The 22,835-nt window shown below is 51.4% G+C and overlaps 6 protein-coding genes across 6 annotated transcripts; 2 read left to right on the top strand and 4 right to left on the bottom strand.

Moving 5' to 3' along the window:
- Positions 1–767: 767 nt before the first annotated feature.
- EAH_00017930 (hypothetical protein, conserved) lies at positions 768–2,229 on the bottom strand (the record flags this gene model as incomplete). Its single annotated transcript, XM_013397560.1, has 3 exons — positions 768–843; positions 1,220–1,475; positions 1,878–2,229. 3 exons carry the CDS (start codon positions 2,227–2,229, stop codon positions 768–770), a joined length of 684 nt encoding a protein of 227 aa, XP_013253014.1.
- Positions 2,230–4,822: 2,593 nt separating this feature from the next.
- Positions 4,823–7,745, bottom strand: EAH_00017920 (3-ketoacyl-CoA reductase, putative; the record flags this gene model as incomplete). The annotated part of the gene is made up of 5 exons (XM_013397559.1): positions 4,823–4,951; positions 5,863–5,993; positions 6,415–6,532; positions 6,848–7,090; positions 7,692–7,745. 5 exons carry the CDS (start codon positions 7,743–7,745, stop codon positions 4,823–4,825), a joined length of 675 nt encoding a protein of 224 aa, XP_013253013.1.
- A 1,123-nt stretch (positions 7,746–8,868) lies between these two features.
- EAH_00017910 (hypothetical protein) lies at positions 8,869–9,429 on the top strand (the record flags this gene model as incomplete). The annotated part of the gene is made up of 1 exon (XM_013397558.1): positions 8,869–9,429. One exon carries the CDS (start codon positions 8,869–8,871, stop codon positions 9,427–9,429), a length of 561 nt encoding a protein of 186 aa, XP_013253012.1.
- Positions 9,430–9,586: 157 nt separating this feature from the next.
- On the top strand, positions 9,587–10,618 carry EAH_00017900 (hypothetical protein, conserved; the record flags this gene model as incomplete). Its single annotated transcript, XM_013397557.1, has 1 exon — positions 9,587–10,618. The coding sequence occupies one exon, from the start codon at positions 9,587–9,589 to the stop codon at positions 10,616–10,618; it is 1,032 nt and encodes a 343-aa protein (XP_013253011.1).
- A 642-nt stretch (positions 10,619–11,260) lies between these two features.
- On the bottom strand, positions 11,261–12,673 carry EAH_00017890 (hypothetical protein; the record flags this gene model as incomplete). The annotated part of the gene is made up of 1 exon (XM_013397556.1): positions 11,261–12,673. One exon carries the CDS (start codon positions 12,671–12,673, stop codon positions 11,261–11,263), a length of 1,413 nt encoding a protein of 470 aa, XP_013253010.1.
- Positions 12,674–16,222: 3,549 nt separating this feature from the next.
- On the bottom strand, positions 16,223–19,987 carry EAH_00017880 (PIK3R4 kinase-related protein (incomplete catalytic triad), putative; the record flags this gene model as incomplete). Its single annotated transcript, XM_013397555.1, has 1 exon — positions 16,223–19,987. The coding sequence occupies one exon, from the start codon at positions 19,985–19,987 to the stop codon at positions 16,223–16,225; it is 3,765 nt and encodes a 1,254-aa protein (XP_013253009.1).
- Between the last annotated feature and the right edge of the window lie 2,848 nt (positions 19,988–22,835).

Raw genomic sequence — 22,835 nt, 5'->3', positions numbered from 1 at the left:
CTGCATTCTTGCTGCAGGTATTGCACTTCTAATATTAACTAGCTCGTGAGTGCTGTGGAGACCCTCGGCGTAGCACTGGCTACACAAAACAACCCCCCTAAAAGGAGACAGGAGGAGACAGAGAGGAGACAGATAAAAAGATAAAAAGATATAAAGATATATAGATATATAAAGAGATAGAAGGACATATAAAGATATATAAAGATATATAAAGACAGTAAACAGAAGACAACCCCCCTAAAAGGAGACAGAAGGAGACAGAGAGGACACAGATATAAAGATATAAAGATATATAAAGATATAGAAAGATATATAAAGATATATAAAGATATATAAAGATATATAAAGATATATAAAGACTGTAAGCAGAAGACAACCCCTCTAAAAGGAGACAGAAGGAGACAGCGAAGAGACAGATAGAAGACACATAAATAAAGATAAAGAAAGATAAAGACAAAGAGAGACAGTAAACACAAAACAAGACCCCTAAAAGGAGACAGAAGGAGACAGAAGAAGCGGATAAAAAGGCAAAAGAAGGAGACACAAAGGGAGACACAAGGAGACAGAAGAGAGACAAGTCAGAGACACTGAAGCGCAGCAAACTGTTGCTAGCAGCAGCTAAACCCTAAGCAGCAAACTTTAATAAACAAAGACAAGAAAGGAGACATCAAACAAAATGCAGCAGACAGGAGACACAAGAAGGCAGCCGAGGCTCGACCACCCTTGCAAACCCTAAACCCTAAGCCCTAAACCCTAAACCCTAAACCCTAGCAAAGGCTGTACTTGCAGTCCAGGCATGCATAGCGAGCCGGTTCATTTGCATGGCGAGGGCACTGCATTCCTCTGTACGCACACACCCTAAACCCTAAACCCTAAACCCTAAACCCTAAACCCTTAACCCTAAACCCTTAACCCTAAACCCTAAACCTTTAACCCTAAGTTCTACGGCGCTTTCAGCTTTGTGAGCTTCTGAGTTGAGGGTTTTACGTTATTGGGGTTTAGGGTTTTATGCTGCTGGGGCTGTTCAGTGTCTAGGGTTTAGGGTTTAGGGTTTAGCGTTCAGCGTGTATTAGGGTTTAGAGTTCTAAGCGCGGGCCTTAGAGTTTGTGATTGAGGGTTTATGGTTGGGTGTTAGGGGTTTAGGGTTTAAGGTTTGCTGCCCGAGCTTGCGAGGGTTTGGTGTTAAGGGTTTAGGGTTTAGGGTTTAGGGTTTGCTGACCGAACTTGTGAGGGTTTGGTAGCTAAGGAGAAGCTGCTTTGCTGCTGCTGCAGCTGCAGGGTTTTGCTGCGCGGAATATCCACAACCTGCGCTCTTGCTGCTGTACCTACTTTATGTGTCTCCTTTGAAGGAGACACATGAATAATAGCAGCACAAGCCCCGCACAAGAACTTGCTGCAGCTGCTGCAGTAGAGGGGTGCAGCAGCAACCCAGCAGCGCATGCAGCTGCGGCGTTCTGTGTTGCTGTGGGGTGCCGCTGCAGCAGCAACAAGCAAACAAACGCAATAAAGGAGACACATTATCTTTGCTGCGCTTCTCTCTGTCTCCTTACTTCGCTGCGGCAGCAGCAGCAGCAAACAAACACAATAAAGGAGACACATTATCTTTGCTGCTTCTCTTTCTGTCTCTGTTTGCACATCATCTCTCTCTGCCGAGTTGCCTATACACCTCAGGGTGTATATATATATATATATATATATATATATATATATTTACATTTACAGATTTAATATACAGTATAATATAATATATATTATATTAAATATATACATATATATATATATACATATATAATAGGGTTTAACTGAAGGATAATAATTTGTCTCCTTTTGTCTGTGTGTTGTCTCTTTAATGCATTTGTTTTGCTGCTGCTGCAGACCTGGCTGAAGAGACTGAGGAGGCAGAGCGCAGGGCAGCTGTTCAGCGTCTCTTTGTTTTATTTGTTTGTTTGTCTCTCTGTCTCTGTCTAACGCATCTCCTAATGCAGCTGTCTCCTTGATGCGTCTGAGAGGTTGCAGAGGCTGAGGCCCGAACCTCCATGTGGTTGGTTCTGCTGCTGCTGCTGCTGCTTCTGCTGCAGCTGCTGCTGCTGTTGCTGTTGATGGTCCTGCTGCTGTTGTTGCTGCTGCTGCAGCAGCAGCAGGATCTTCTCTCTCATCTTCTCGCACATGCTGCAGCAAAGCTGCTGCCCTCTGTGCAGCCTCAGGGAAGACAGGGGCTCTTAGCTGCATCCTCGAGTGTACAGACATCTCATTGAAACCCCTCTAAATGGTTCGGTCTTGCTGCTGCTGCTGCTGCTGCTGCTGCTGCTGCTGCAGCTGCAGATGTGCAGCATCTGTTGAGATGAAGAGAGGAAATTTTATTAATTAAATCAAACACGTCAATAAAATAAAAATTTAACAAGAAGATAAAGACAAACAAAACAAAATAATAAAACAGCTGCTGCCGATTATCAAGCCAGGGGGTCTGAGAGAGCGGCAAAGACAGAGAGTATATTTGCAGCTATTTCCTAGTAAATTAAATAATTAATTATATTTATTTTGTTTTCTATTTATTATTTAAATATATATCCACACATCAACTCATTATACACCAGAAAGCAACAAAAAAACAGTAAACAGCAGCTCCCTCGCAGCAGCAGCAGCAGCAGCAGCAGCAGCAACAGCAGCAGCAGCAGCAACAGCAGCAGGTATAATACTTTTTTAAATGCATTTTAATATAATTTGTAAGAAATAATTTATAGATATGTCTCCTTTATTGCAGCCCCTAACACCAACTGGGGGCCCGTTCGTTCTTTTATCTTTATCTCTTCTCTTGTCTGTCTCTCTACTACTTTGTTTTGTTCAGCGATTTATTTGTTTTGTTTAGTTGCTGCTGCTCTCTCCCTCTTCCTCTTCTCTTTGTTGCTGCTTGCTGCTTGCTGCTGCTGCCCCGTCGGATGTATATATATATATATATATATATATATAAAGATATGTATATGTACAATATATACATAAATATATATATATTATTTGTCTCTGCGTTGCTGTTGTTTCGTCTGTCTCCTCTCTGGTCTCACTAAAGAGTGTCTGTCTCCTTTCTCCCTTTGTTCAATGCATGCGTGTCTCTTCTGGGTCTTTTATTAATTCTTTTTGTTTAAAGTATTACTTCTCTACCTTGCAGCTAGCAGCTATGACTGTGGCTAGCTGCACCTAGCTGTAGCTCCGAGTATGGCTAGCTGCAGCTAGCCACACCCTTCTGCTGCAGCTAGCTGCAGATAGCTGCAGCTAGCCCTACTTCCCTGCAGCAGCTAGCTGCAGCTAGCCATGCTCGTAGCTACAGCTAGCTGCAGCTAGCCATACTCCTCCGTTACAGCTAGCTGCAGCTAGCCAAACCCCCTTTGCAGCAGTCAACCATACGCTTCTGTGACAGCTAGCTACAGCTAGCCCCTATGCAGCATAGAGCAGCAGACCACCCCACTACTGCTGCAAGCTGAGCAGCTGCAGTGTCTCTGTCTCCTTTTGTTGATGTCTCCTTTTGTCTTTGTCTTCTTTGGTCTCTCTCTGCTGCTGTCTGTCTCCTGCTGCTGCTGCTGCTGCACTCTTCGTCTGCTGCCTCCACCTTATTCTGTTCTCTGTGTCTCCTGTCTCCTCTGCTGCTGCTGCTGCTGCTGTTGCTACTGCTGCTGCTGCTGTTGGGGTGTACGTGCAGTGTGTGTGGGGGTTGAGTGCCTCTCGAAGGCCAATCCAAACCACCAAACCCTAAACCCTAAACCCTAAACCCTAAACCCTAGGCCTTAAACCCTAAACCCTCGCGCTCCAGGAGGGGGGAATTATTGCGTCTTGTTGAGGAGACACACAAAAAGGAGACAAATATAGAGACACAAAAGCGATGTACGTACAGCCGAACAACCAGCTGCCTACCTGGGGCTTATAGGGTTTTATTAGGGTTTTGTTTATTAGGGTTTATTAGGGTTTATTAGTGTTTATTAGTGTTTATTAGGGCTTAGTAGGGTTTATTAGGGTTTATTAGGGTTTACGCCAACTTGGCGCTGGGGCCCCGGAAGGCTTAGGGTTTAGGTGAGGGTTTAGGGTTTATGAAACCCTAAACCCTAGCGCTAAACCCTAAACCCTAAATCTCAAACCCTAAACCCTTGCCCCGCATGCAAAAATGTTAGCAAGCCCCCCAATGCATCTAGGGGTTCATCTCTTTGTGTCTCTAGAGGAGACAGAAGATGAGAGATTAACCTTCTGTCTCCCTCAGCCCTCAGCAGCAGCCTGGGGGCCCCACAGCAGCCAACTTTGCTGCAGTGTCTTCTTTTAGCTGCCTGCTGCTGCTGCAACAGCAAGCTGCAGCAGCAGCAGCAAAGGAGACACTTCTTCACGAATCCTTCTTTGCCCCCTCCTGCACACAACGCCGCATGCAGCAGCAAGCTGAGGCATCAGCAGCAGCACCTTCTAAAGCAGCAGGAGCAACAGTAATAGCAGCAAAAGTAGCAGCAGTGGGGGCTGCAGCAACAGCAGCATTAGTAGCAACACCAGCAGCAATACCACCACCGCCAGCAGCAGCAGCAAGACCATCCATACCCCACAGCAGCAGCAGCAGCAGCAGCAGCAGCACAACCACCACCACCAAGAGCAGCAGCAGCAGCAACAGCAGCAGCACAACCACCACCACCAAGAGCAGCAGCAGCAGCAGCAGCAGCAGCACAACCACCACCACCAAGAGCAGCAGCAGCAGCAGCAGCAACAGGAGCAGGAGCAGCAGCAGCAGGATTCGTATGTCCTTACGAGTTTTTTGAGTGCTCTTTTTCTGATGCTGAGGCATTCGCTTAATCTGTAATTACCCCACACCTTCCGAGGAAGCAGATTGGAGACACAAAGTGCTGCTGCATGCGACCAGTGCGGAGACACTGTGGGGTGGCAGCAGCTGCGAGCCCTGCTCATACACCTCAATGCCGTTGCAGCATACCTGAACGCAACAAACCCTAAACCCTAAACCCTAAACCCTTATTCGTCTAGCTCCACTGCAAAGGGAGACAAAAAAACCCCACACCAATAACGCAGCACCTCGCTGTCCCCGTCACCCGAGGGTTTAGGGTTTAGGGTTTAGGGTTTTATACACATGAGCCGCTCTTTCAAGTAAGGAAGCAGGGTTTAGGGTTTAGGGTTTGTTGGCCTTCAGCGCTCTGAAGGAGACACCGGGATTAGGGTTTAGTGCTAGGGTTTACAAGGGTTTAGGGTTTCGTGTAAGAGTTTATCATCCTTTGGCTTTACTAGGGTTTAGGGTTTAGGGTTTACGCGTCTGGGGTTGGGGGGATGAAGCCTGGGGTTTTATATTCTAGGGGTTTATAAATACGTCTTTCTACAAGATATTAGGGTTTAGTTAGAGTGTATGATTAGGATTTACTGTATCCTTAGGGTTTACTCGGGCTTAGGGTTTAGGGTTTAGGGTTTAGGGTTTACGCTTCTGGGGTTGGGCGGAGGATGCCTGGGGTTTTGCACTTTGATAGTTTTGTCGTCACCAGCAGCGGCACGTGGCACTGCACGTCAATTCCAAAGCCTGCTGCTTCTACCTGCAGCAGCAGCAGCAGCAGCAGCAGCAGCAAACGCAGCAGCAGCACACAGTGCAGAAGCAGCAGCAGCAAACGCAGCACCAGCAGACAGTGCACGCAGCAGCAGCAGCAGCAGCAGCCAGTGCAGAGGCAGCAACAGCAGCAAACGCAGCAGCAGTAAGCATAGCAGCAGCAGCAGCAAGTGCAGCAGCAGCAGCAGCAGCAGCAGCACGAGGAGCATCGGTCACAGACCCCACACCAGAGCCAGCCCTCCTCTCCCAGCCCCAGTTCAAACCCTAAACACTAAACCCTAAACCCTAAACCCTACTTGTAGAGAGCGACAGAAGGCCTCCGATGCTCCTTTCGTTGCAGCATAAGCAGCATAGAGAGGATCTGAAGGCAGCTCTGAGGCCCCACTCCCTACGCAAACAATTAAACCCTTCTTCCGCGCCTTCATCTCTGCACGCATGCACAAACCCTAAACCCTAAACCCTAAACCCTAAACGCTTAACTTTATGCCAGAACAGAACAGAAGGCCCTCTCCCTATGCACACTGTCAGCGACAACGCCTCTCCCCAAACCCACTCGAAACCCTAAACCCCAAACCCTAAACCCTAAACCCTAAACCCTAAACCCTAAACCCTCTTCCCTTAAGGCGCCACCCCAAAATATCGCTTTCCAACCGCGCCTCCGCAGCAACAGAAGCAGCAACAGCAGCAGCACCAAGGGGGGTTGACTGCAGCAGCAACAGCAGCAGCAGCAAGGGGGATTGACTGCAACAGCAGCAGCAGCAGCAGCAGCAGCAGCAGCAGCAGCAGCAGCAGCAGCATGATTACCATTGCATGGGGGTAAGAGATGCCGACGTTATTAATTAGAACACCAATTTGCTGTCCCTTTACTGCCTCAGATACTTTCTTAAATATCTCCTCAGCCGACTCAGCAGCAAAATCTATAATCAAACGAGAAACCTTCACCGGAGTCGGCGCAACTAGCTCCAGCTGCAGCAGCAGCAACAGCAGCAGCAGCAATAGTAGCAGCAGCAATAGTAGCAGCAACAATGGGTTTTAGAGGCAGCGCTGGTTTAGGTCTACACAAACAGCAGCAGCAGCAGCAGCAGAGCTGCAACACAGCAGCAGCATGACACCAGCAGCAGCATTAGAACAGCAGCAGCAGCAGCAGCAGAACAGCAGCATTAGAACAGCAGTATTAGAACAGCAGTAGCATCAGCATCAGCATCAGAACAGCAGCAGCATGAGCATCATCACAGCAGCAGCAGCAGCAACAGGAGCATGAGAGGAGCAGCAGGAGAATACCTCTGTAGCAACATCTTTGAGTTTATTATCATTTCTAGCAATAAGAAGAATCTTCTTAAACCCTCGCTTGGCTAGCTGGCTAGCTAAAGCTCTGCCTATGCCGTCTGAGGCCCCCGTTATCACCGCCCATTCACCGTAACTCAGCAAATCAACGCCTCCGTACAAACGCTTCGCAAAAAGGAGACACAAAGGAGACACATAATGGAGACACATACTGTAAAGGAGACAGAAAGGAGACACGTACTGTAAAGGAGACACAAAGGAGACACATACTGTAAAGCAGACACAAAGGAGACACATACTGTAAAGCACACACAAAGGAGACACATAAAGGAGACAGATAGCGTAAAGGAGACAGAAAGCAGAGACACAAAGGAGACAGAAAGGAGACAGAGAGGAGACAGAGAGGAGACAGAGAGGAGACAGAGAGGAGACAGAGAGGAGACAGAGAGGAGACAGAAAGCGCAAAGGAGACAGAAAGGAGACAGAAAGAGGAGACAGATACTGTAAAGGAGACAGAAAGCAGAGACACATAAAGGAGACAGAAAGGAGACAGAGAGGAGACAGATGCTGTAAAGGAGACATAAAGGAGACACGGAGGGGACACATACTGTAAAGCAGACAACAAGGGGACAGAAAGGAGACAGCAAGGAGACAGATGCTGTAAAGCAGACACAAAGGAGACACATACTGTAAAGCAGACAACAAGGAGACAACAAGGGGACAGAAAGGAGACAGAAAGGAGACAGATCGCGCAAAGGAGACAGAAAGGAGACAGATAGTGTAAAGGAGACAGAAAGGAGACAGATGAAGAAAGGAGACAGAAAGGAGACGCTCGTCTAACCTTCATAACAGCGAGGAGACAGGAGACAAGTCTGAACAGCAAACGAAGGGTCATCAGAGCTGCAAGCCCGAGAAGGAGACAAGACATAAAGGGACAGCGGGATGCTCGCTGCAGCAGCTGCTCGCAGCAAGCGCAATGACCCTCAAACCAACCCATCTTCAATCAAACTGCTGCTGTTGCTGTTGCTGCTGCTGCTGTTGCTGCTGTTGCTGCTGCTGTTGCAACCAGGAGACCCTGAAGACAGCACAAACCTCAAGGGAGACAACGTGAAACTAAGCGAGGCAGCAGCAGCAGCAGCTGTTGCTGTTATTGCTGCTGCTGCTGCTGCTGTGTGTCTCAACGGGTTCTGCTGACTGTTTGCAGGATCAGCAGCAGCAGCAGCAGCTGCTGCTGCTGCATGAAAGAAGCAGTAGCTGCTGCTGCAGCAAATATGAAGCTGCTGCTGCTAGAGGAGACAGCTAGGCTCCTCTGCTGTATGCAGCAGCGAGTCAAAGGGGGGTAGCCACGGAGACAGAGACAGAGCGACAAAGACAAGGAGACAAAGAGAGAGCAGCAGAAGATGAGAAGTAAGAAGAAGAAAGACGAAAAAATGAGAAGAAGAGACAAACAGCAGCAAATAAGAGAAACAAAGAGCTGCGCAGACACACGAGAAGCAGCACAAACGACTGCTGCGTCAAGCAACAGCAGCAGCAGCAGCAGCAAAGGATGGCGAGAGGAGACAGCAGCAAAAGGAGACAGCAGCAAAGGAGACAGCTTTACCCTATTTATATTAATAGCTCCTTCTTCTGTTATATTTGCAGTGTACACACTCAATACAACCTCCTACTTCAGCCGCTGCTGCTGCTGCTGCTGCTGCGGCTGCGGCTGTTGCTGCTCAGCTTCTCGTATGCGGGGGGAGGCGACTATGCGAGCAGTGGCTGCAGCTGCTGTTGCAGCAGCAGCAGCAGCAGCTGCTGCTGCTGCTCTATACTTGCTATTTTTTATTAGCATTTTAATTTGTTTATCATTATATAAACAAATATAAAACAGTTTTTTGTTTTGTTGTAAGGAGGAGTGCTCTGCTGACCCCACATCTCCGCGTAGGCCCCTTCCCGGCTGCTGCTGCTGCTGCTGTTGCTGCTGCTGCTGCTGCTGCTGTAGCAGTGGAAGGAGGGCCTGCCGCAGAAGGAAGTTCCGCATGCGGCAACAGCGACAGCAGCAGCAGCAGCAGCAGCGGGAGCAGCAGCTAGCAGCACTCCGCCGCGCGCTGCAGCAACGGGGCTGGCAGACCCGCGACGGCGTGCAGTTTGGGGTGGACCTGCTGCTGTACAGCAGCAGCAGCAGCAGCAGCAGCAGCAGGAGCAGCAGTAGGAGCAGCAGGAGCAGCAGCAGGGGGAGGAAGGGTTTGCTGCAGCACCAGCAGCACGCCCCCTATTTGCTGCTGCTGCTCGACCCCTCAATTTGCTGCCGCCGCATCTGTGGGGCCCTCCGCCTTGCGAACTCCGTACGGAAAGAATTGCTGCTGGCTGTACCTCAGCCGCATGCAGCAGCAGCAGCAGCAGCAGCAGCAGCAACAGCAGCAGGGGAAAGAGCAGCAGCAGCAGGAGAAGCAGCAGCAACAGAAGGAATAGCAGCACCAGCAGAAGGAGCATCAACAACAGCAGCAGCAGCAGCTGAAGGAGCAGCAACAGCAGCAGCAGCAGCAGGTTGTTCGTTTCGTGTGCTGCATCTTAAGCGTTTTCTTCCTTGGCGGCTGTAACATTTGCTGCTATTTATTGTCTCCTTTGTTTTTTTTTGTTGTTTTGTATTGTCTCCTTTTAGTAAATTGTCGTTGTTCATTTCTTTTTACCTTTTAGTAGCTGCTCCCGCCGCTGCTGCTGCTGCTGCTGCTGCTGCTGCTGCTATCTCTTGCTAAGATGGCTGGGCCTCTGCAGCAGCTAGTCAAGCGGCGGGCGTACAGAGAAAGGAGACAGGCTGAAGGGAGAGAGCAGCGTGTAGGGATATTAGAGAAGAAGAGAGACTGGCAGCAGCGAGCAAGAAGATATAAGCAGCAGCAGCAGCTGCTGCTGCACTTAGCAGAGAAAGCAAGAACAGCAAACCCTAATGAGTTTAGCTGCAGCATGCTGAGAGCGCAGCAAGTTGAGAGAGTAGGAAAAAGCAAAGCAAAAGATAATGCAGGGCTTGTGCTGCTAGCACAGAGTGATGCTGCTGCTGCTGTTGCTGCTGCTCCGACCCCAAGAGCTGCTGCTGCTGCTGCTGCTACTGCTTTCAAGCTGCAGGCCCGCAACGCCCTCGTCTCCAGCCGCAGCAGCAAAAAACAAAAAGAGACAAGGAAGCAGCTGCTCCTGCTGCAGCAAAGGGCAACCACCACTGCTGCTGCGCTGCTGCAACTCAAGCAGCAAACACTGCAGCAAAAGATCAGAAGTCTAGCAGCAACTGTTGGAAGCGGCTTCTCAAAAACAGCAGCAGCAAGGCAGCAGCACATCAATCTTTCAGACTCTGAGGCAGAGACAGAAGCAACCGATGCCGATGAAGACACGGAACAGCAGCAGCAGCAGCAGCAGCAGCAGCAGCAAGACCCAGCAGCAGCAGCAGAAACATCAGATGAGTCCGGCAGCGACTCAGACTGCCGCTGGATGAAGCTGGCGAAGAAACCCAAGAAGCAACAACAGCGTGCAGCAGCAGCAGCAGCAGCAGAAGCAGCAGCAGGGGAGGAGAGCGATGAAGGAAGCGCAGCAGAGAGCAGCAGAGACAGAGACGGGGGGCAGGAGACATATGAGAAGATGCAGGCAGCACTGCAGCACGCCCAGAGGCTGAAGCAGCTGCAGCAGCAGCTGCAGCAGCACGTAGCCAACCAACAAAAAGGAAGAAGGAGACAGTTAGTGCTGCAGGGCCCTGATGGACAGCGACGCAAGGAGACAAAATGGTTTCAAGAACGAAAGAAATAAATAATTAACTCTAAACCCTCAAACGAGGGTTTAGGGTTTGAAGGGAAAACCCTAAACCCTCAAAGGAGGGTCTAGGGTTTCATAAACCCTATAAACCCTAAACCCTCACAACAGGGTTTAGGGTTTACTTCATGTGTCTCTTTTTATTTTACTGTCCGTCTGCTAGCAGCAGCAGCAGCACGAACGGGTAATGCTGAAGTGTATAATCAATCTAACTACATGTTTGCAGCTAGCTGCACGGTGGTCGCAGCATCTAGCTAGCTAGCTAGCTAGCTAGCTAGCTAGCTAGCTCGACAGCAACAGGGGCGCTTGCTGCAGCCCTGCAGCAAACGTGCAGACATCGCAGAAGCCGGCTAGCTAGCGAAGTAGCTAGTTAGCTAGCCAGATAGCTAGCCAGGCAGCTATGTTCTAAGCTAGGTAGATAGCTCGGTAGATAGCTAGCCAGCTAGCTAGCTAGCTAGCTAGCTGATATTTCAGAGGAAGGAGGGCGCGCAGCCGTTTGTGTGCAGAGGAGACGGCAGTGGGTGTGTCGATGTATAACTCGTTTGTTGTTGTTTGCTGGTGCGGAAGAAGAAGGAGACAGTTGCTTCTGCTGCTGCTGCTGCTGTTGCTGCTGCTGCTGCTGTTGCTGCTGCAGCAGCATCATTTACTTAGGACATTACGAAGGTCTGAGAGCCGAACCCGCATAGATGTGGCGTTGGGTGCTCCTGGTGCTGGTTGAGCGTTAGATGTCTCCTCTCCTTGCTGCTGATTAAATGCATCAGATGTCTCCTTTGCTGCTTCGGGTTTTGTTTCAGCAGCATCTCCTTGGGGATCGACAAAAGAAGGCGATCCAGGGAGAGAGGGGTTTTGTGGGGTGTTAGGCGCAAGCTGCTCTGCTGCTGCCGCTGCTGCTGCTGCTGAGGGCCCCGATTCGTGTGAAGGCAGCACTTCCTTGAGCCTGTCCAAGACAGATGCTGCTGTTCTGCTTACATCTCCCCAGTGCTGCAGCGATACACTAAGAGGGGCTTTCTGCTGCCTAGTAGCAGCAACCTTATCCATTAGCGTCTGAAGCGCACTCATATAATAAGAAGCAGTAATTAGATTTGTCTCTGCTTTTCTTTTGAGTCCTTTTAGGGCTTTGCATAGGTGATGCCTGGCTTGCACTGTCGAAGTGTCTCCAGCTGCTGCTGCTGCTGATTCTGCTTCTGTTCCTGCTGCTGTTGCTGATTCTGTTGCTGCTGCTGCTTGTACTGCTTGCTGATGCTGTCTGCAGCGCTCAACCTCTTCTTCTGCTGCAAGTAGATCCTCTGTCTTAGGCGGAGGGAACAAAGGGCTAAAAGGAGACAGTAGAAGACTAGGGGGTACGTGGTGCTGCTTGGAGGCCTCTCGCAGCAGCACCCCCGTTACATCAACTGTCTCCTTCATTGCTGCTTCTATCTCTTCGGGGGAGACACCAAGAGGTGATACAAAAGAGTCCCCACCTCCCTCTTGCTGCTGCTGCTGCTGCTGCTGCTGCTGCTGCTGCTGCATGCCATCCACCATCATGAGGCGTATCCATTTTCTTAAGGCTTCACCTGTCTCTGCTGCCTTCTGCTGCAAGTAAGCTTCGCGACGCCTCTGACTTTTAGACTTCTTCCTGTGTCTCTTTGCTTTATTTGCTGCTGTACGAGTGTCTCCTTCAAAGAAAGGAGACGAAACCTCTAAGCGCTTATACATCGTGTCAAATGTCTCTGAGACGAAGCGAGTCCACAGCCAGAAGGCTTCTCCCTCTTGTGGTATAAAGCTGCTGCTGGTGCTGGTGCTGCTGCTGGTGCTGCTGCTGCTGCTGCTGGTGCTGGTGCTGCTGCTGCTGGTGCTGCTGATGCTGCTGCTGGTGCTCGTGCTCGTACTGTCAGGGGATGACAGGTCTGGTTCTTGCTGCGCAAAGTTTGCGTCATCTGTTGCATTGGGGTCAGCAGGAGCAACAAAAGGGGGTAGCTGCTGTTCATTTTGCTGCTGCTGCTGCCCTGCTGCGCCTGCAAAAGAGAGACAGATGAAAGCAAGAGAAGCAGAGACAATAATAGCTCGCTTCATTGTTTCTCAGGTGTACGTACACCTCAAATAGACGCAGAAACTAAAAGGGAGACAATCTGGAGACGATCCCCAGACGATCCCCAAACGATCCCGAGACGGTCCCAAAAGGCCTTCTTGGAGGTGTCTCCTCCTTCAGCAGCAGAGAGAAAGGAGACACTTCATGTAGCCTCTGCGGAGACACTTACTGCGAAGAAGAGGGGCTTAAAAGAGCAAAAATAAACAGACACATTTAAATGTGTTCAGCTCTGGGAGTATCTTGAAGAACGAAAAGGAGACAGGCCTCGAGACGGGGGGCCTCGAGGCCGAGCAGCAGCAGCAGCTAGCGGCCCCCATCTGCTGCTGCTGCTGCTGCTGTTGCTGCTGTTGCTGCTGCTTTTGTTGTTATTCTTATTATTCTTCTTCTTCTTGTTTGTCTTCTTTATTTTTATGTAGTTAGAATGGTGTAAAGAAGTTCTGGGGTATAAAAGGAGGAAAGACAACTACTGCAGCAGCAGCAGCAGCAGCAGCAGCAGCAGCAGCAGCAGCAGCAGGCCGCAGGCGAAGAAGGATAGAGACCCCCGTCTTCTTTCTAGCGGCCCCTGCTATCTATTATTTTCCTAATGTGCATTTAAAAAAACAAAAGCTGTGTTAAGATCCTGCTGAGTGCGGTGCTGTTCTCCTTTAGGGTAAGGAGACACCTGGAGGCAGCAGAGGAGACACTTGAAGGCAGCAAAGGAGACACCTGTTGTCTCCTTTATCTTTAATAAGAGAGCAGCAACAAGGGCCTCTTTCTCATTACGAAAAAATAATAATAAAAATAAACATAAACAAGCATTAATGCCTTAGAGGCCATCGGGATAAACAGACTAACTCTTCAATGTCTCTCAGCCGTTACTGTCTCCTTTACTGTCTCCTTTGCTGTCTCCTTTGCTGTCTCCTTTTAAAAGACAGAACAAAAGAACGACAAACTGAACAGATAAACCCAAATCAGGAAGGAAAGAGCAGGGAGAATGCAATCAATCGCTTGAGGGTTTAGGGTTTAGCTCACCACTAGGGTTTAGGGTTTAGGGTTTAGGGTTTAGTCGAAGAGGTTGTGCGCAGTGTTTAGGGTTTAGCGATCAAGCAGTAAGGCCTCAGGAGGCATCAAGACAGTGAGGAGAGACAAAACCGAGAGTTAGAGAAAGCAAAGAGAGACAAAAAGAGACAGACAGAAGAAAGGAGACACCTAAGGCCCCCCACAAGGGCTCTCTCCCTTGGACAAACAAACAGAAAGAGAGATAAACAAAGAGAGAAAGAGAGAGAGGCAAACAAAAGGAGACAAAGATAAACAACTGTAGCCCAGCTGTGCCTCTCAGGTGTCTCTTGAGGTGCTGTGGTGTCTGTCTCCTTTGTAGACAAACGCAGCTCTTACTGCATATATCTAACTCAGTGTCTCCTTTCGCATGTCCCCTTCTCTTCTTGTCTTCTAATGTCTCCTGTTTGTCTTCTTCTCTCTCTATCTATTGGTGTCTCGCTTTATCTGTCTCCTTCTGTTTGCACGCCTCTACTGCTTTTTATCTACTGTCTCCTCCCGTCTCCTTTTGTTCGTCTCTCCCTCCCTATGTCTCTACTCTTGCTATTGTGTGTATGCGTCTCTCTCGTGCATATACATATAAATATATATATTATCTTAACTATATATTCTATAATATATATAATATATATATAACATATATACATTCATACAAAACTCTATGCTCCTCTCTCTCTTTCTGTCTCCTCTGCGTCTGCCCTGCTGTCTCCTTTTTTCTGCTGTCTCCAACTGCGTGGCCCTCCTCTGTCGCTAAGGGCCCTCTACTGTCTACAGTTTGCTTATTCTGCCTGTCTCCCTTAGCCCTTAATGTATAAAATAAATATATATATATATGTATAGCGAGAGCGAGAGACACGTGCATATGAACTGTCTCCTTATAATGGCAACCCTTGAGACAAACTGTCTCCTTGTCTATTCGCCCTTTTGTCTCTTTACAGAGACACCCTTTAATAATATCAAGCAGGTAAAAGCCTCAACCCCTTAGCTCTTATCTGTCTCCTAAAAGGAGACACTTCTGCATCTGCAGCACAAAGGGAGGAGAAAAACACCCCCTAGGGGTATTTCAAACTCGCAGCAAAAACAAACAATCAACAAAACTCCTCATGCCTCCTCATCTCAACTGCTGAGGGGCCCCCTAGGGGGGCCCCCCGCGGGCCCCTCGCCCTAGGGGCCCCAACTGTGCCCCTCAAGCTCAAGGCCCTTCGGAGGGCCCCTCATTGGGGGGGGCCCCTAAAGAGGCCCCCTCATGCTTGAGACCCCTAAAGGGGCCCCCTCATGCTTGGGGCCCCTAAAGGGGCCCCCCTCATGCTTGGAGCCCCTATAGGGGCCCCCTCATATTAGGGGCCCCTTTAGGGGCCCCCTCATATTAGGGGCCCCTATAGGGGTCCCCACATATTAAGGGCCCCTTTAGGGGCCCCCTTATTTTAGGGCCCCCTTTAGGGCCCCCTTTATTTTAGGGCCCCCTTTAGGGGCCCTTTCATTTTCGGGGCCCCTTTAGGGGCCCTCTCTTTTTAGGGGCCCCTTTAGGGGCCCCCTCGTTTTAGGGGCCCCTTGAAGGGCCCCTCATTTTAGGGGCCCCTTCAGGGGCCCCCTCTTTCTAGGGGCCACTTATAAGGCCCCTAATGTGAGAGACCCTGTAGGGGGCTCTCATTCTGGGGCCCCCTAATAAGGCCCCTCGTTCAGGAGGCCCCCGAAGGGCCCCTCGTTCTGGGGGCCCCTGGGGGCCCCCTTCAAGGAGACCCTCTTTGTAGAGGCCCTCATAACTCCCACGGCGACGAGCATATTTGATGCCCTTGACTGCATGCATGCAGTATCTTTTTTATTTTTAATTCACTTGTTGTTTTTCTCTGTTTGTCTTTGGCATTAATAGAAGACCCCCTAATAATTATTAAGGGGCCCCCTATAATACAAACCTTGAGGGGCCCCTCAATCAGACAAACCTTACAGGGGCCCCCAGATAGAACAAACCTGGAGGGCCCCCAGATTGAACAAACTTTGAGGGGCCCCCAGAGGAGACAAACTTTGTGAGGGCCCTTGAAAGGATGCAGCTCGCACTGTCTCCTTTCTTCGCTCTTGTTTGTTTGTTAGGGCCCCTACACAAGACAATATTATTCAGGGGGGGGCCCCCCCAGATGGCTGCTGCTGCCCTTCTAGGCAAAGGGGGCCCCCAACAACAAACGCTGTCTGTCTCTTCTTGTCGCGTTCGTGACTTGCTGCAGCAGCAGCAGAACATCGGCTGCTGCTGCTGCTGCTGCTGCTGCCACTGTTGCTGTCGTTGTTGTTGCTGCCGCTGCTGGTATTGCTGTTGCTGTTATTGCCTTTGTCCCTGTGCTATACTATGCGTATTGCTGCTGTTATTGTTGTTGTTCTTGCTGTTGCAGTTGCTGCTGCTGCTGCAGCTGTTGCTGCTGCTGCTGCTGCTGCTGCACTATTCAATCTCCAAACCTAAGCGTAGGGCTACCATTGTAGCCCTCCACATAATAGCGGTGCAGCAGTTGCTACTGGATTTGCTGCTGCTGCAAGAGCAGCTGTTGTTGCTGCTGTTGCTGTTGCTGCTGCTGCTGCTGCTGCTGTTGCTGCTGCTGCTGCTGATGCTGCTGCTGCACTTGACGCATGATCCCTAAGAGCCCCTCAAGCCAAGCTCTGTTGCTGCAAGGAGTCCTCTTCTGCCTGCTGTCAGCAGCCCCGACGGAGACACGCATGCATAAATCTTCTCTTAAAGGTGAAGCCTTCAGCACTAAGGCCCACACAGCCCCTCCCTCGCAGGTGTCTCTGCTGCTGCCCAAAGGAGATTTTGTCTCCTTTATTGGGGGCACCCGTACCCTTCCTCCTGCTGCTGTTCCTGCTGCTGTTCCTGTCCCTGCTGCTGCTGCTGCTGCTGCTGCTGAGCGGGGCCCACCTGCTGCTCCTCGCATTGGTGTTGCAGGAGACCCCAAGCACAGCTTCCCTCCTACTGAATCAACGCAAGAACCAACTGCTGCTGCTGCTGCTGCAGGTGCTGCAGCACCGCGTGCAGCAGCAGCACCCGCAGCTGCAGAAGCAGGAGCAACAGCGGGTGCGAGTGTGGCTCCTGTAGCTGCTGAAGCAGGTTTAAGTTGCGCTGGTCTATTCGCTGGAGTTGCTGTTGCTGCTGCTGCTGCTGCAGCTGCTGCTGCAGTGTGTGTATCGGGGTGTGGTGGTTGATGCTGTCTTTCTTTATCGCATGCACAGGGGCCCCCTCTTGCTGCAATAACGTTCACGTTCGGGGAGAGAAGCTGCTGCTGGGGGCCCCCTGTTCTGCTGCTGAAGGGCCTTAAGAGGCTGCGTTGAGTTATGCTTCCAGCCATAGGGCTTGCAGCACGAGAAGCAGCAGGCTCTGCAGGTTTGCTGCTGCAGCTCTGGTGGGGCCCCCCTCCAGCTGGAGGTGGTAGGCCCCCCCAGTCAACATCAATATCAAGATATGCATATGAACGGATCTGTTCTGCTGCTGCTGCTTCGCAGCAAGAGCAGCAGCGCTGATCGTCTCCATCAGGAGACGTATCTGCTGCAGTTGTTGGGGTCTCTGGTGGCTGCAGCAGCTGCACTTCTACTGCAGCAAAACCCTCAGGGCCCCCCAGATCAAACACTTGTCGCGGTTTTATATCTGACGGCTGTGAATAAACATAAAGACGACACCGTGAGAGAGCTAAAGTGACCCATCGCCGCTTCCAGAAGCCTTTGCGTGAACGTATCTCAACAGACGCAGGGAGAAACAAGCAGCTGCAGCAGCCCCCGCTCGGATCTTCAACCCAGCTGCTGCTGCTGCTGCTGCTGCTGTTGCTGCTGCTGCTGCTGCAACCGTTATAACTGCTGCAACGGCTGCAGCTGCTGCAACCCACTCCACCCATCAGAGGAGAGCGTACACTCCCACATGGAGACACCAGAGGCTGAAAGGAGACACCTCCTCCAGCCTCATGCAGCCCCAAAGGAGACACTTTAGGAGTGCACAGAGCAAACGGAGACGGAGGCACCAGATATATGTCCCCCCCAGATTTGCAGCTCACGCGGCTCGCATGCAGCAACTGCTGCTGTTGCTGCAACTGCTGCTGCTGCTGCTGCTGCTGTTGCTGTTGCTGCTGCTGCAGTGGGCGTGGCAACGGAAGACCGACATCAGTGAGGAGCCCATCCTCTGCAGCAGCAACAGTAACAACAGCTCCTGCTGCTGTTGCTGCTGCAGTTGCAGCTGGCGGTTGTGCGTGGGGTGGTGGCGGTGCTTGCTGGTGCTGTGTTGTGCTACTGCTGCTGCTGCTGCTGCGGTGTGTTGCTGCTGCTGCTGCTGCTGCACGCAGCAGGGAGCTGAAGAGGCCTCCCTGATCTAGCAACGTTTTAAGCTGACTTGCTGCAGGTCTTCTCTGAGGGTCTCTTTGGAGACAGAGACTGCAGAAGGCAGCAACACCGGGAAACTTAACTCGAAGGCCTTCGGGGAGACACCCCTCTCTTGCTCTTCTTAGTATCTCGCATCGCTCCATAACTGTCTCCGCTCTACTAAACAAGTCTACTCCTAACATACCTAGAGCCCAGACATCAACAGCACTACCGTACTGTCCCCCTTGCAGCTGCTCTGGGGGTGCATAAACTGTTGTCCCTACGCCCCGTGTTCGATTGCCGCCTGCAGCAACGCATGCAGCAGCAGCAGCAGCAGCAGCAGCAGCAGCACCGCTTCCTCCTGCTCCTCCTGCTGCTACAGCTGCTACTGGAGCCGCTGAGGGTGAAGCTGCTGAGGAACCGCACGCCGATGCAGCAGACTCCACTGCTGCTATTTGCGCTCCTGTTGCATGAGACGCCGCTGCTGCTGCTGCTGCTGCTGCTGCTGCTGCTGCTGGTGTTGGTGGTGTTGATGGTGTTGTCCCCGGCGAGACTGCAGCATGCTCCAAAGGCACAAGTGTTGTTGTTGCTGCTGCTGCAGTTGCTGCAGTTGCTGCAGTTGCTGTTGCTGCTGCTGCTGCTGCTGGATTCTCCTCTGTATCTGGTGTCCCCAGGGTTCGGATAGCGCCAAGGGGCCCCCCTTGGGGGCCCCCCTGGGGGCCCCCTGGTGTATGGGGGCCCCCCAAGTTCGGGTTGTGATGTTCACTGCTAAGCTCCTCTCTAAAAGCCAAGCCAAAGTCTCCTATTCTCTGGGTCCCCTCTGCAGTAAGAAATACGTTAGAGGGTTTAATATCGCGGTGTATAATCCCTTGACTGTGACAAAAGGAGACACCTTCAACTAAATGATATAAGAAGAGAGCTTCTTGAGGGCCCTGTACAGTCGGTGTCCTTGCAATATATTGCTCTAAAGATAAAGGATAGTACTCCATTTGAATGTGCAGAGACACCTGAACACGACCCCCTACTATCCCGCACGCCCCCTGTCTCTCTTGGGCCCCTCCTGCTGCTCCTGCTGCTCCTGCTGCTCCTGCTGCAGCCTCCCCCTCATCCTCTCGCAAACCCTGCGCTGCTGTCGGGCCCCGCGGGGCCCCACGGGGGGGCCCCCCAGGGGCCCCCCCTCCCTCTCCACGACGCCGAGATGAAGAGCGAGGAGAAGGACCCTGACCTGCAATGCACGCACTGTCTCCTTTTACAGACTGGGGGGGGGCCCCCCCTGCACCTTGAGGAGACACCCCGCGTACCGCCTGTGGGGGCCCCTCTCTGAGGGTCTCTGTATCATCTTTGTTGCTGCTTGTCTTGCGTGCTGCTGCACCCCTAAGCTCTGCTGCAGCACGTGCAGCAGCAGCAGGAGCAGGAGCAGCAGTACTGCAGAGACAAGAAGCGTAGCAGCCGCAGCGACTCCCAGCGGCCCCGTGGTTATGTGCGTCAGCAGCAGCAGCAGGATCTCGGGGGGGCCCCCGGGGGCCCCCCGCTAAGGTTGCAGCAGCCTCTGAACCCTTTCCAGAAGCTGCTGAGCAGACAGGGCCCCCCTCTGTCTCCTGCTGCTGCTGGGGCCCCCTCCCTCCTGTCTCCTGCTGCTGGGGGGCCCCCCCACCATTGGGGGCCCCCAATGCTGCACTATCCTGAAGCTGAGACCCACTCGGCAGCCTAAAAGATATCTTGAGGCCCCCTGTTGTGTCTCCGCTGCAGCTGTCTGTACACCAGAAACCGTCGCTCGAAGGCACACGTTGGCAGCTGTGGCTCTCGGAGGCCACAGCAGCAGCAGCAGCAGCTGCTGCTGCTGCAGCAGCAGCTGCAGCAGCAGCTTCCGTTGCTGCTGCGTGGCTGCGGGGAGCCTGTCGCAGAGCACAGAAGAGGGGGCCCCCTCCTGCTGTCAGCATGTCGCTTGAGTGTCCATCGAGATATCTGTCTCTGTCTCTGTCTCTGTCTCCGTTTCTGTTTCTGCTGCTGCTGCTGCGGGGCCCTGCTCGTTGCTGCTGCATCTTTGTTGATCTCTTTGTTGCAGCATTATTCCCTTTAGCTGGGCTCCCTGGTGCATCAGCAGGCGCGGCTGCCGCCGCTGCTGCAGCAGCTGCTGCTGCAGCAGCAGCAGCTGCAGCAGCAGCAGCACGAGTCCTTGCAGGGCCCCCCCCCTGTGTCTGAGAAGCAGCAGGAAGAGCCTTCGTCTCTAACCAAGACGAGAAGTATCTGACAATATAAGGATTGTTGCTCAGCTGCCTCAGGCACTGCACTTCACGCAAAAAGCGGTGGGTCCTGCTCTCCAGGTGGCGAGCGTCAACAGTAAACTGAGCAGCAGCAGCAGCAGCAGCAGCAGCAGCAGCAGCAGAAACATGTAGAGCATATTGGAGCAGCAGCAGCAACAGCATGTAGCAGCAGAAGCAGCAGCAGCAGAAACATGTTGAGCATATTGGAGCAGCAGCAGCTATAACATATAGCAGCAGCAGCAACATATAACCGCAGCAGCAGCAAAAAGACACAAGAGCAAGTAGCAGCAGCAGCAGCAGCAGCAGCAGCAGCAGCACTCAGCGGCAGCACCATCAGCAGCAGAAAACCCAAAGGAAACATCAACCATGAAAAACATCAGCAGCAGCAGCATCAGCATCAGCAAAAGCAACAGCAGCAACAGCAGCAGCAGCAGCAGCAGCAGCAGCAGGAGTAAGAGTAAATGGATTACCTGTATGATTTTAATTGCATATACCTCTCCATCAAGCTTATGCTTTGCTCTTAAAACTCTGCCGAAGCCTCCTTTGCCGACAGCAACAAAGTCATAGAAATCTCTTTGAAGTCTCGGGGCCTCTGTTTGTGAGGGGCCCCCGTGAGGAGACAGCGAAGCAACAGAGATGCAGCTGCTCGGAGACAGGGGGCCCCTCAGAGGGGGGGGCCCCCGAGTGCTGCTTTGCGCTGGGGGGCCGCCCCCTGTCCTGCTGCTGCAGGGAGCCATAGAGGAGACAGATGATAATAAGAGACAGGAAGGAGACAGGAAGGAGACAGAAAGGAGACAGAAAGGAGACAGATATAAGGATAAGGTCTGGGGGTTTTAAAAAGCAAGACAGACAAGAAAACAAATTAAAAAGCAAATAAACGAAGCTGCAGAGGAGACAGCCGCTGCAGTTAAAGCAGAGACGAGGAGACAAGCGTAAAGAAAACGAATGGAGACACAATAAGCGCATATATATATATATATATATACACCCTATACTAATGCCCCGCAAGGCAGCTGCAGCCAGCACCGCTTCTTGCTGCTGCTGTCCAGCTGCATGAGCAGCAGCAACAGCAGCAGCAGCAGCAAGGCTGCAGGCCCCAAGAAGAGATACACGCAGACGGAAACGGAGACCGCCCCTTAGAAGCGGCAGCAGCAACGGCGGCAGCAGCAGCAGCAACTGCAGCAGTAGCAGTAGCAGCAGCAGCTATAAGGCTCGTCGCATACAATGAGGAGCCCTGGTGTACGTACAGCGCGTATAACGCTCTATGCATGCTGACGCATGCACAGAAGCAGGTGCCTATACACCTCAAAAACCATCTCTCCCCACGCCCTGTAGAACTTCTACTCTATTTGCTGCTGTTTTTTTAAACAGGTGTTAGAAGTAGTATGTATAATGGTGCTGCTGGTGGTGGTGGTGGTGGTGCTGCTGCTGCTGCTGCTCCTGCTGCAGCAGCTGCTGCTGCATCTGCTCTTCTCCCCAGGAGCCAAGAAGCTGCACACAGGCAGGGCCTCCGGGGCCCCCCGGGGCCCCTCCTTGAGCTCCCCTTGCGCTCTCTGTCTCTCTTTTTGTGTATACCCCTCAGTGCAGGGGAGGCTGAAGGTATGTATGGCTGCAAGTTTGCTGCTGAGGGTGTCTGGTAGTTCGAGGCCCCCCTCAAGAAGCCTGAACAATATTAATAGCTTTAGACGAACAAATAAGTGCAAAAAAGAAGAAAGGGGGGTTTAACCCGCTGTATGGGGCCTCAAACGGAGGGAGAGAGAGAGTAAGAGAAAGAGAGAGAGAGAGAGAGAGCCTGAGAGAGAGAGAGAGCAACAAACCACGAACACAGAGAGAGCCAGGGTATTAACGTAAGAAGGAGACGGGGATAATTGAAGAGAAGAAGAAATAATTAAAAAACAATGTCTACAACACACCAGACCCCCACCGAAATAAATTAATATTTGCTGCTGCTGCGCTGTATATACACCTCCGCCTCTTGCTGCTGCTGCTGCTGCTGCTCTGCCCCCACTCATCGCTCCCTAGCTTAGCTTTTCTTGTTTTTTGTCTGCATTACACATATTAATAATGTTTAATACCATTATATATTTAATTTTATTTATTTCTTGCCCCTTAGAAACGTATTATTGTCCTCTTCTATCACCGCACCGCCGCAACCCTCACTCCGCACACAAACGCAGCGTGGGGCCCCGAGCTTTAGTCGCAAGTTGTTTATGAGTCTTCTATTGTTTTTTACTTTTTTATTATTCTTTTATATACAATAAGTACTATAACCTTAATGAACAAGCAGCCCCCTCCAGAGAAGGCCCCCCTACACCCTCCCTCAGCCGACTCTATGAAGCACTGTCTCGTTCCCTCTATGCTATAAACCTTCAATTGAAATAAATTAACAAAACAAACTAAACTTATTCATTAATGCTCCCTATACACCCCAAATCATCAAAACTTCCTAAGGAACAACAAGGGGCCGAAGACGCACCTCCACCCAGCAGCTATTATTAGGGTTTGGGGGTGGGGGGGGAGGGAG

This window comes from Eimeria acervulina, genomic scaffold, assembly GCF_000499425.1.
Source record: "Eimeria acervulina Houghton genomic scaffold, Eah_scaff116, whole genome shotgun sequence".
NCBI lineage: Eukaryota > Apicomplexa > Conoidasida > Eucoccidiorida > Eimeriidae > Eimeria > Eimeria acervulina.
This window is presented reverse-complemented; position numbering and strand designations above follow the sequence as displayed.